General features: G+C 39.2%; 1 protein-coding gene across 6 annotated transcripts in view; it reads left to right on the top strand.

Moving 5' to 3' along the window:
* The window catches only part of znf423 (zinc finger protein 423), a 156,352-nt gene that overhangs the window by 35,658 nt on the left and 107,842 nt on the right, over positions 1 to 12,852 (top strand). For 3 of the 6 annotated variants that reach the window (XM_084125091.1, XM_084125090.1, XM_084125088.1), the window contains exon 3: positions 8,311 to 8,514. In XM_084125091.1, the coding sequence (XP_083981217.1) occupies positions 8,311 to 8,514 (204 nt within the window). Of the gene's footprint in view, positions 1 to 8,310; positions 8,521 to 12,852 lie in introns of all 6 variants that reach the window. The other 3 variants (XM_084125089.1, XM_084125086.1, XM_084125087.1) reach the window with 1 other exon arrangement.

Genomic DNA, 12,852 nt, shown 5'->3' with positions numbered 1-12,852 from the left:
TTTAAAGGACGATGAGAGTTCATGGAGAGCAGGATGACTATTATGTTTCTGACACATACATTTAATGACAAAAAAAATCTATATTTTGATATTTACTCCAAATCCACTAAAATTTGCAGTGAAAACAGGAAAAGTTTATTATCCATTGGTAAGGCTGTATTTGGAATTGATAAAAGGAGGAACTATTACTTTTGTGTACTGGACATGATGACACGATTGGTGGCCAATGCTAATTATATATTATCTCAAATTGTCAAAAAATTATTAATCAGTTAGGTTTGTTAGGTTATGCCTAAAAAACATTAACACATTTTTTTATTTTTGTTTATTTTTTATTTTCTTAGTTAAATTTAGTCTTAATGGTTTTTTATTTGTATTTGTTATTTTATATTTATATTATTTAATATTATTTGTTATTATTATTGTATTTTATTATTGATTATTTTTATTTTATTTTGTTTAAAAAAAAATTCTTTGTAAAATATTTTATTTTGTCAAGCTGGCGACATGTTTTAATTTTAGTGTTAATTTTAATACTGAACTTTAACAAGTAAAAGATTATGTTCAGTAGCATATTAGTTGCTATTAGAAATTGGTGTTGAGCAGTAATGGAATTGAATTTAAGTATTGTAACAACTCTTAACACTACTTAAAACTCTCCTGCTTTGACCCTTAAGCTACAATGGGTTGCAAATTCATCTTGTTTGAAGGTGCTGGTACCATTGTGTCCATGTTAGACCTGGATTGCCTCTCCGTTGTTTCTTGACGCGGTCCAACATCATTAATGTTTTCTATCAGGGAGTGTGTCTGTGCCAGTTTTCAGGGACAGGATGAGCGATAGATTTCGACAGGTTGGATATGTTCGTGTGATCAGATCAGACATACCTAATCGAGCTTAGAGCAGCACTACAATTCCTTTGGTCTCTCTGACTAATGCAGCCTTGATCTGGTTTACATTTGGCCACGTCTGGTTCGAGTGTGTGTCTGTGTGTGTATATTTGTGATGTAGTTGAAAGACAGCCTTGTGCTTTAATGTTTTCATTGGAAAAAAAGTATTGTTGAAGTTGGAGCTGCTATTTTTCCAGTCCAGTACAGTGTGGCTTGTTCTTTTGTTGGGGTTTAATTGTGTTCTGGTGTGTGTGAGTGTGTGTGTGTGTGTGTACCTCTTTTCCCAAACCAAGCTTACACTCGCCTCCTATTAGTTGTACAACATGCACAACTTATCTTCTGATATCGGTTTCTGTCTCCTGCTTTCTTTTCTCTGTCGTTTGACAGGCAAGTGTGACCTCCATATGTGGATTTCCCCTTTTAGTACTTTAAAACAATAAAAACTTACATTCAATAGCACTTAAACGCACAGACGGTACAGCATAACTAAGAGCAGACACAGTGGCGGAAAGGGAAATGGAGTTTTAAGGGTTCTGGTCGTAAAGAGAGCTCCCAAGCTTAGATCTCGAAACGTTTTAGCTGAGTTGTTTGACTGGCCGTCTTGGTGAGCAAAACCCACAATGCAAAATGAAAGCTTTTTTATTGCATTATTTAAAGATCACATGAAATCAAAATTGGACATTCGTGGCTTGTAGTCCAGGTCTATTGTCTTTGATCAGCATCTACATGTTAGTGCAGTCCTAAAAGTTGACAAAGTTAACTTTTAGTTGATATATGCACTTGTATCAAAATATATAGTTTTTTTTTGTTTGTTTGTTTTAGGATACAAATGAAAAAGATACTGTACTCAATAATTTTGTTGCTTCGTCCAAAATTCAACATAGAAAAAGGAAACTACGCTTGACAATCAGATTCATGGCATTTTATTTTTAACATTTATTGTGCATTCTGGGCGATTATAAAGACAACATAGCTGTGCCATTGGATCTGTGTCTCTTAGTAGCACTAAAGAATCTTCTTGATCCTTTGTCATTTCAGTGTTCCTCTCGTCAGAGTGGAGCATGCCTTGCGGTGTCCATTAAGGGCAGCATCACACCAATGCTAATTATTTCCCACTCTCATGATGGAAGCTACACCACACTTAAAAAAAAAAGACATATCAACCTAACGAGGGGTAATTAGCAGGTCCCTGTAAGGCGGGGCTGTGCTCGGCAACATGACTGCTCTGTGGATTCTGCTAATTCACTTCTCCTCATCTAATTACCCCACACAAACATAGCTGTTTGTCTTTCCTGAGAGAGAAAGTGTGTGTGTGTGGGGGGGGGGGGTTTGATCATAGCAGACCCCCCCCACACCACTGCGCTCTCTCTCTCTCTCTCTCTCTCTCTCTCTCTCTCTCTCTCTCTCTCTCTCTCTCTCTCACACACACACACACACACGCACGCACGCACGCACGCGCACACACACACACACACACTCACGCGCACGACCTGAGGCTCAACTTGATGTAAAACATACACAACCCTTTTTAATATAAAGCATAAGAAAGGCCTATTAGCAGAGCTAAGAATATTCTACAATATCATAAAGAAAAACAATCATTAATATATAATGATAATGATAAACTGCTTAAATCAGTTTCAGACAGACCATATTGTAAGTGTGGTTTAAAAAGTTGGCCGAGCTTTATGAATATTAATTTTTTTTTTCTTACATTAGAATATGCAATCTACCATTTTTAGAAAGGATGCCAGCCCTTGGGACTGCGTTTAATGACTTCAGCTCTTGAGCACCATTGAATTACTTTGTAACATATGAATATGAATATATCCTCTGATAAAAATCGCTGCAGCTATTTTTGAGAATATTGTTCTGAAGCATCTTTACGTTTGTGAAAGTGGGTATGTCTCAAGAATTGGAGATGAAACAGCTGTTTTTATTTAGCCAGTAGCAATTCTTGAGACATTTATTGAAATTCACATTTTTAGACAGAAATTTTATACATATATATTTTATATATACAATTTCTTGTTTATTTTTTTTTACACTGTTTTAATTTTTTTTTATTTTTTAACTTGATGTATGTAATGAAAAATGTGTGTTTGATTTTTTTTTTTTTTTTTAAAGTAATGTAAACTTTTTTTTTAGAAAATGGTTATTTTTTTGCATCAATTAAAAGTGAATTTGTGTGTGTGTTGAGTGTATGTTTATAATACCCTTGTGTAGTGTATGTTTATGTTGTTTGCATCTGTTTTGTAAGTGTATGGTGGGTATGTGTGTGTGAGTTTTTGGTGCTGGGACAGGCTGTCTCTCAGAGATAATGGCCTGCAGAGTGACTGAGTGAGGGACAGGAGCTGCAGCTGGCTGTGAGTTGGGCTCTGGGTACATCCCCTGCTGGGGACCCCCAAACACTCATTAACACACTGCTCTTTCACACACGAAAGAGGACAGCAGCATGCACCCTAACTTAAAGTTTTGGTAAAATACTCTCCCACATACATGAACAAAGGTGTGGTGGAAAGAGCTTGCCACCTGGGATGGCAAAGTCTCAAAAGAGTGTGTGCTTGAAGTCTTTGTCATCAACATACCAAGGTCTACTCTGATAAATGGAGCTTTCAGTCAAGTTCGCAACACCGTTGTCCACTAACCCTCACCAAACACACGCACACACACACACACAAGCAGAAGTGTTGTGTCTCTTTGGCTTGTTTCTCACCTAGCCCTCTCACAGTAGAGGGAGTCTAGGCCCTGTTGTGAGGTATGCCAGTGTGTGCGTCTGTCCTCCACCTCCAGTATTGCAAAAGGACATTGAAGGGACAAAATAGCCCCTCATACTCATTTGAACCACAACAGCCTACACCTGAGGCACAACATTATAAAAATATAAAAACCACATTGTCACTAACAAATTTTTTACATTAAAAACACAAATAGCAGCACAGTTACCACAGGCTTGCTAGCTTGACAGGTTTTACAGTAATGAAACAAATGTAGCCGCGGTCTCTGTCAGGAGCGGCGCGTGTTTGAGATGTATGTTAGCAGCATACAGAGCAGAGTCGAGAATTATATTGGAGAGCATAAAAAGAACTGGTTCTGTTGAATGTGTTTCTTTAAATCATTAGTCTCTTTGGACAGTATTCTCAACAGCCCTGATTTCATTGAGTTTAACTGTGCCACAGTCAGTGTGTGTTTAAAAACAACACACCGCTTCAGAATGATTCCACTAAGCCTGTTTGCCTTGACCTTAAGTCACTTCTGCATGTTTTGCCTATGTGGGAGCGTTAAATGGAGAGTGTACCCAAAATGAAAATTGTCATTTACTCACCCTTATGTTGTCACAAAGCTTTTTTCTTCTGAGGAACTCAAAACTGAGGAACTTTTTTCGTAATGTGTAATTTTCAGTGAAGTTGTCATTTTTTCAGTCAATCATCTGATTCGGTTCTCAAAACTAGTGTAAATTATTTGCTCATGAATTGGACTTACAGACCCAATGACTTGAGAATAACAACTTAAATTTGTATCTGTTTGTTGCACAAAAATATTGAATGGCTTCAATACACTTGTCTGAGTCATGCAAGCCACCTTTATTGTACTTTTATGGTTCTTTTGTGTACTTTTTGGGCTGTTTTTCAAACCTCAAGTCCCCATTCATTGTAAATGAATGCAAGAGAGCATGGAAACATAGTCTTCCAGTTTTTCCACATGAAGAAATAAAATAATATGGCATTGGAACAACATGAGGATGAGTAAATAACTGTTATCTTTTTAGTGGTGTGCTATCCCTTTAAACATTTCAGCCGCCAGATGCGCAAAATAAAAAGCAAGCCACGTTGGATGAACCCTAATTTGGAAATGTTCACGGACCTAACCACGACCTGTGCCCCACCCTGCGCCCATCAGCCTCTCCTTGCACCACGCATCATGTTTACGCACGCATTTGCACTCGTGTGTGTTTGTCAAGGCCGCGGTCGGAGGTGGAACGACTGCAGCTGAGATGCGTGATGCGTGTGTATCAATCTTCCACTGCAGAGAGAGAAATGGAGCCCTGTAATGACGGTGGCCCTGCACTCTAATGGAGTGTGTTCTGGAGGGGCCCCTCTAGAGACTCCCCTCCCTTCTTCCCTCCTGAGAGGGCATACGCTTACGGGAAAGGAGGGGGGGAGAGAAGGCAGTAATGAAAGGAAGATGCAGAAAGAGAATGAAAAAGAAGGATGGAGGAGTTTAAAAGGCAGGTTAGCGGTGCAGAGCATTCCGCCGGCCACTTTTATCCTCGTCTTCATCTCCTCCTGCACGCCAGCCCCGCTCGTGGCCAGAGAGATGGAGGTATGGAGAGAGGAGAAGGGTAGGGAAAGGTCCCCTCCTGCTCCTCCCTCGTTGCCATGGTAGCAGGTTGTGCTGGCATGTGCCTTGGTTGGCAGTGCCTGTACCTCTGGCATGAGGGTACCTGGGGGAATCAGGGTGTGTGTGCGAGTGTGTGTGATTGAGTGAGGAGAGGTAGGGAGTGTTCGAGGGTTACTGCCACCATCCATTTCTCCCCGAGATTAGAAGCTCTCATGGATGAAATAGTGTAGTTAATGCACCTTTTGTGTGTTTGCACGTGTGTATGTGTGTAACCGCTGCTCAGGGCTCTATCAGTGTAGTGTCAGTTAGGGGCCGTTCTCCTCCCTGTCCAGACGGTGTTCTCACCACTGGACAGATGGCCATACCCCTCCTAGCCCAGCCCGCACCACCCTCCAAACCACCACAACGCCCCCACCTTCACCCCCACCTCTCCACCCTCTGCTCTGGTGGGGGTGAAATAAACTAGAGCACCTCGACGCTTCCTTATCCAAATGCCCCTCCAGATACTGAGCCCACCAACCCCCCCTCACCCATTTCCACCTGCAGTCCGGACTGGGCTGGGGCCCAAAGCGAGGCCCAGGCTCTCCTCTGGCTGGGCTCCGATCCGCAGGCCCCATTAGCGTGGGCTGCTGCGGCGCGGCGTAATGCAGAGCCAGGCCTGGCCAAATTAGAGCTGATCAGAATGTGTGGAGCACAGGAATGGCCACCTCCTGCTTCTCTCTGATTGCACAAGTCCAGGATGATTAGACAGGATGTTAAGCCCGGGGGAGCCGGTGAGCAGCCCTCCCTCTCTCCGGCCCCCACTTCCTCCCTCCCTTTTCCCGCTCCCTCTGCCCTCACGTTTCCTCCTTTCCCCTGTGCTTTTTCTCAGCTCCTTGGCTTCCCTTGTTGTGTGTGTTGTTTTTTTTCTGCTTATTTGATTTCTTTTATTCATTAATACTCGTTTCGTATTCTTTTCCATTGCGGTGTATCTCTAGTGTGTTTCAGATAGAGAGCTGATCGCACTTACATTCATGATACGGAAAGCTGGTTGCGTATTGCATCAGACGTTGCATTAACTGAACAACACATTCTGCCATTTAATGTATTTAAAAAACATTTAGAATGCTTGCTGTTTTACAGATAAAAATTATGGTATTTGGTGTATGGCATTATTGCATTATTGCATTAAGAAACATTCCCACAGTAAATGATGCTAATAAGGATTAAAAGCGATGAAGTTTTAAAAACATGACGTTCCCTTCCGATTATGGATTGGGAGAGTAATGATAGTGAGAATTTATGGGAGAGAAACAAGAGATTCCAAGTGTAGTCCAGTGGAATAATTCGTGGGTTATTGGTCATTAAGCCAGGTGACCTGATCATATGACCGTCTGTTGTTTTTTCACATTTAAGTTGCATCGAAAATGGAAGTAGCGACAGAGACTTGGTTCTATTCATCGGTTGTTGATTGGTTGGGTGTAGATCTGAATGCAAGCTTGCAGTCATTTGTAAGAAAGAGACTAGTTTTAAGCGGACTAAATTATTGGAGAAGTATGGGATGCGTAACCAGAGAGAAGTCTGTTGTTTCACAGAGAGATCAAGATACGACATTGATTAAAAATTACAAGGTCACAACATTTTTAAAAATGTAACAATTTTAAACATATGAATGGAATCACATAGCTGTTCACAATAAGATCAATAACATGCATTTATAAAGCAGAGGGTGAATTTGAATTATTTTGTATATTACTTTTGTTGTATGCACATAACAGAATATATTAGCATTGACACCTTTGTCCAGTGTGGTCAGAATGGTCTCTGACCACCTCCATATGCGGTCTAGGTAATCAAATTGCAATCACCTGGCTTTTAAAGTGGCCAAGTGCTATCCGATTGCGATCTGACCACCGAAAGAGCATGTTAATAGCAGGTGTGATGGGGCCCTTTGTGTCTTAATTTGGATCAATTTTATCAGGGTCTCTTTGCTCCCATTCTGTCTCGCAATCTCACACCACCCCACATTTTGTACGCCGTCTTGTCTCGCTTCCTCTGTCTCTCTTTCACTCTAACTCAATCTTGCTCTCTCTCCTCCCTCTACCTCTAGTCTCGTGTGTAGTCCTTTCAGCGTAGAGCCTTTAATGTGATAATAAGGTGTGAAAATGGAGCCACAATGGCGGAAGGAGGATTGCAGTGGCAGATTTATCCACTGGTCCTTACTGTGTGCCACGAGTGACTGGGTGGCTCGCGCTCAAGCGGCTCTTGAAGCCTCGGGCCCCTCTCTTTCACTTCAGTCTAGAGGCTCATGGGAGCTTTGATGTAGTTTTGACTGAGACTAGACACACTTAGGGTTGGGATTTTTACTGAGACTGAGAAAAGTGATCTCTTTTAGGTCATTTTGATCAGTTGAGCTATTCCAGTAATGTGCTATATTTTCTAACAATTAGCAACTCTCTCAAATGTAGCATTGTAAAGCACAGTGATTTGGTTCATCATAAATGATTCTTTAGCCTACCTCATATGCAGCATTGGAATGTCTGATTCATACTAGTCAAATCCCCCCCCCCCCTCTCGAAAGTCTACTTTCGAGTCTTATTCATTCTAGTGAATCAATTAATTTGGATTATTTACTGATTTATAAAATTATTTAGTGGATTAATTCCTGCACAGCCATCTTTGTAATAAAACAGCATTTTATGTAATAATTGGTTAAATGCTGCTGCTACTGTTGTTTAGTCTTTTTTTTTTTTTTTTTTTCTAGTTTAATTTCTCTTAAAAATACAGCTTTTATTAAATGATGTGTGTAATATGAATATTTACTAGTTTGCCTACTTCAATTATTGAGTTCTACTTTGGCAAGCTGCCGTTTCAAAATAGCTTTGCCAACACTGGATACAACCAATTTTTTTTTTTTTTTTATTGATTTAAGTTTTGACAATTACAGTAAGTTTTGCAAAAGCTCTGCATCAGCACATATATGAAGTACAACGCATAACAGTCAAGAAATAATTATTATAGTATGATTCACCTGTCAACAGCAATCCCTTGACCTCACATCTTGCCCCTTTCTCTCTGTGTTTCTTGTGTGTATATACATAGATGCAGCGGTATCGGAGCGAGACTCTGATAGAAAGGAGAGCCGGGTGACTGGTGAGGACGGAGAACAGAGTGTGACCAGTCATGATGAGAGGGTGGGAGAGGAGGATTTAGATGACGACTCCATCTTCACCTGTGACAACTGCCAACAGGACTTTGAGTGCCTGGCAGACCTGACCGAGCACCGTACCAACCACTGCCCAGCAGGTTTGTGTATGTGTTGTGTTTCTCCACTGTCTTTAAAGCCAAAGTGTATTTTTTTTCCCAGTGCATCCTCCTATCCCAGTTTAATGTGCCATTTGTGGGGTAACTTGCAGATTGCCACTTTAAAAATTGAATGGATGATTGTTGGCACAGCATTCAAAGGTTTAGTTCACCCAAAAATAAAAATTATCCCATAATTTACTCACACTCAAGCCATCCTAGATATATATGACTTTCTTCTTTCAGCCAAACACAATCAGAGTTATATTAGAAAATACCCTGGCTCTTCCAAGCTTTATAATGGTAGTGAATAGAGCCTGAGTTTTTGAAACTCCAAAAAGCGCATCTATCCATCATAAACGTAATCCATACGGCTCCAGGGGGTTAATAAAAGCCTTCTGAAGCTAAGAGATGTGTTTTTAAAAAAAAAAAAAACATATTTCTAACTTTATAAACTATAATCTCTGGCTTCCGATAACGGTTATACCCGAGTCTAGTTCCGGCGGAAGAGTGACCTCTGACCCGACATATGATGTAGATGAGAGTAGACGCCTCTCACGGTTCAAACAAATAGGGCTTGGCTTCAAACTCAAGCTCCTCCGACATTTCTCTTTAAAACATCTCGTTTTAAACTTCTAATTCATCACCGGTGTTTTGTTTTGTTCTTTCCTCTGTGCTTCTGCGTTCGTCAATACGTCACTCTTCGGCCGGAACTAGACTCTCATACAGCCGTTACCGGAAGACAGTATTATAGTTTATATAGATTATTGTTTATAAAGTTATAAATATGGATATTTTTCATACAGAGACACATTGCTTCGCTTCAGAAGGCATTTATTAACCCCCTGGAGCTTTATGGATTACTTTTATGATGGATGGATGCGCTTTTTCTGAGGTTTAAAAACTCAAGCTCTGAAGAAAGAAGAAAGTCATATACATCTAGGATGGCTTGAGGATGAGTAAATGATGGGATAATACATTTTTTTGGGTGAACTAACTCTTAAAAACCTTTTCGCCTACAATAATCATGCAACTTTTTGAAGATGCAAATAATTTTGCATTACGTTAGTGGGCGAGACTACCTGTTTAGCTGTACAATGGCAGACAGGGGAAGTGGTTAGTAAACCTACTCAAATCATAAAAAATTATGGGGATTTTTTAATGCATTTTTTTGCAATTTCGTGTGGTTATGCTATTGGCACTGAAATTATACACTACTTTAATTTATTATTTCTGAAGAAATCATATTGGCAGGAGGCAGAAGTTGGTATAGTTTTCGAGGCGGTGGGGTTACTTGGAGGCCGTTGGCTGTTCTGGAGTCAGTATGCTCCCTCAGGAGAGGGGTGTTTTAAAGCTATCACGCAATACACGCACACAATAGCCGTTATTACAATCGCGGTAATTAATGAAATGCTGAAAGCAGGCCTGCAGGGGCATCTGCTTCCTAGTAGATTAATCAAGGGGCTCTCCTTAACGAGCTTAAAATCTGAGGAAAAGAGGAGGAGAGGTTGATATATATATATATATATATATATATATATATATATATACACATATATATACACATATATATACACATATATATAAATGTAAAGAGATAGAGAGAGAGAGATGCCACTCCAACAGTCGAATGCAGTATGTTTATTGAATCATCTTGAAGTATCTTTTCAGCTATATAAAATTCTCAAAATATGATGCTAGTGGATTGTTTATATCCACAGCCCTCATCATACCAGAGCACACATGTTTCTGAGGGGACACAATACAGCATGACACAACCCCTTCCCCCATGTCCTTCCATTATTTTGGCTGCTTCCAAAGTAATGAAATCATGGCCCTGGATTTTAGATGCAATCTCAGTCTTGGAGTCATCAGAGAGCTGGATGTTGCGTATTGGAGGGGAAAAATAAAGAGTGAAATGAAATGACAAAATGCAGTTGTTCCCAGGAGTGTGTGATCTGAAGATTGTAAAAGAGGGTGCTTCTCAATCTGAAGGATGCGTCCCAGTAAGACTGCATATTTTGGCTGCCATATCATCAAAGTCCGTCAAAGGACTTCTTATTTTAAAGGATCCTTTCAAGGCAGGCTTAATTTCAGGTCCTTCATTCGGCCTGTTTTGAAGGATGCATCAACTGCATCCTTCATGTCCTCCAATCACCCACAATCCTTTGCACACTTTCCAGTTCACAAAAAAAAGAATGAAGAAAATGAATCGGCACTGTGGTTGTCCAATTTCACTACGTAATGCAAGACAAAAAAGTTTTCTTTTCTTTTTTTTGTAAATTAATCACATAATGCTAAACTACATTATGTAAACCGCTGGGAGACCCCAGATAGGAAGGCAGTTAATATAAAGGTTTTAAAGTATTTTTCAAAATATAATTTTAATAGATTTTTCACATTGTGACTGCGGGGTCGGAAATATTTATGACGTTGCCAAGCGCATTTACTAAGTTCTTAAGTTTGTAATTGTTATGTCAGTTTAGGTTTCATTTGTTTATATTTAAGTTTTAGTTTGGTTTCAGTTTTTATTTATTTTCACTTAGTAATTTTAGTGCTTAAATTTTTGTTTTCATTGTTTTTCATCTATTTTTTGTGTTTTATTTTATTTCAGCTTTATTTTAATAAACAAAAATTGTTAATAGTTTTAGTTAACAATAATAACCCTGATTATTACTTTTTAAATGATTATTATTATTATTAGAGAATAATCTATTAAATTAATATTGAATAATGCAAATTATTATTCAATATTTTTTTAAAACAATGTCCTATGTATTTTTAATTATTTATAACAACAACAACAACAATAGCAGTTAATAAAAAATCACTTGCAAACCCTTTCAAGTTTTTGACAAACTCCTGGGTGCTGGTGTAGTGGGGGAGAGAGTGGCGTGCTGGTGGTGACTTCATCTGATAAGGGACAAACACGCCATTTTGTGTGCGTGCGCGTGTGTGTGTGTGTGTGTGTGTGTGTGAGGGAGGCCATGTTGTGGAGAGCAGTGGATGGTTCCCATGGCCCCAAGGAGAGCCTGGCCAATATCAGCACACCAGCAGAAGGCTCATAAAGCCACTCTATCAATTTACGGTTATTATTATGACCGCATGCCCGTCAGAGCAGGAATATTCTCGAGCACAGCCGTGCCACGCCACGACATGAAATGAAATTTCTATTCCCTTAACAGAAGACACCGTGGCTATAGAATTACACCTGGAATCCCATCATGTGTTTGTGCGTGCATGTGTATTTGGCATGTCCACCTCATATTTGTGCACCGTCCTCTTGTTTAGCTTCTCGACAATAATAAAACCTCTGATATTGTCGCTAACCATCCCTACCAACATTGTCTTTCTCTGACTGTCCCTCCATCCCTCTCTTTTTCTTTTTCCCCCTCGCTGCCATTGATCGCTGCTAATATGAGTTCCACAGGAGACGATATTGGAGACGAGGAACGTCTGCCTTTCAATTCCTCCAAATGTCTTTGGCTCTGCCTGCCCCCATTACACTCCTAGCGTTTCCATCTCCTCCTACTTTCTTATATCACTTAAAGTTCTTGTGCTCTTTCACTTTCTGCTTAGAGATTTAGAGCGTTCAAAAGTCTGATATCACATTGAAAATCTGGGATACAAAATATTTTTTAAGCCTAAAAATAGATAAGTTTTAGGATTTAAAAAAAAAATTTAAAACAAAGAAACATGATTTAACATGAATAAGAAACATGTCTGTTTCTGCACTTCTGCACTGAATTCTTAGGTCACAACAAATAAGCTAATTTCGGACATTAATCATGTGAATCTTTGTACAGATAGGCAGGTGTTCTTGCTTCATCAGGTTTTACTCGGCTCCTGTCAAACGGCTCCTGTCAGTAAGCAAAAAGAGATTCTGAAGTTCATATAAATATTGCAATTCAGCTTTTCACTCAATTTATGCCCATAATATACATGTTTTAAATGATAATTTGTTTTAAATTAGAAAAAAGTTTAAATGAGCATTTTCATTAGTGTTTCCAAACTTTTGGGCCCCACTGTATGTTTTTAAGTGTGAGTTAATGTGTATTATCTTTATTTTTGGCACCACGGCTTTCTACACTACCCTTTAAAATTTTGGTGTTGGTAAGATTTTGTTAAAATGTTTTTGAAAGTCACCAAGGCTGAATTTATTTGATAAAGTAAAAACTGTATTTATTTTTTATTTTCAGTATGTTTTCCCCCAGTAAGCTTTGAATATAAAGTAAGAAAACCGCATTCATTAGAAATAGAAATCTTTTGTAACATTATAAATGTCTTTGCTGTTACTTTTGATCGATTTAAAGTATTCTTGCTGAATAAAAGTATTAATTT

Source organism: Abramis brama (genome assembly GCF_963993115.1).
Source record: "Abramis brama genome assembly, chromosome: 9".
Classification (NCBI taxonomy): domain Eukaryota; kingdom Metazoa; phylum Chordata; class Actinopteri; order Cypriniformes; family Leuciscidae; genus Abramis; species Abramis brama.
The sequence above is the reverse complement of the archived record's forward strand: the minus strand, read 5'-3'. Positions and strand labels throughout refer to the sequence as shown.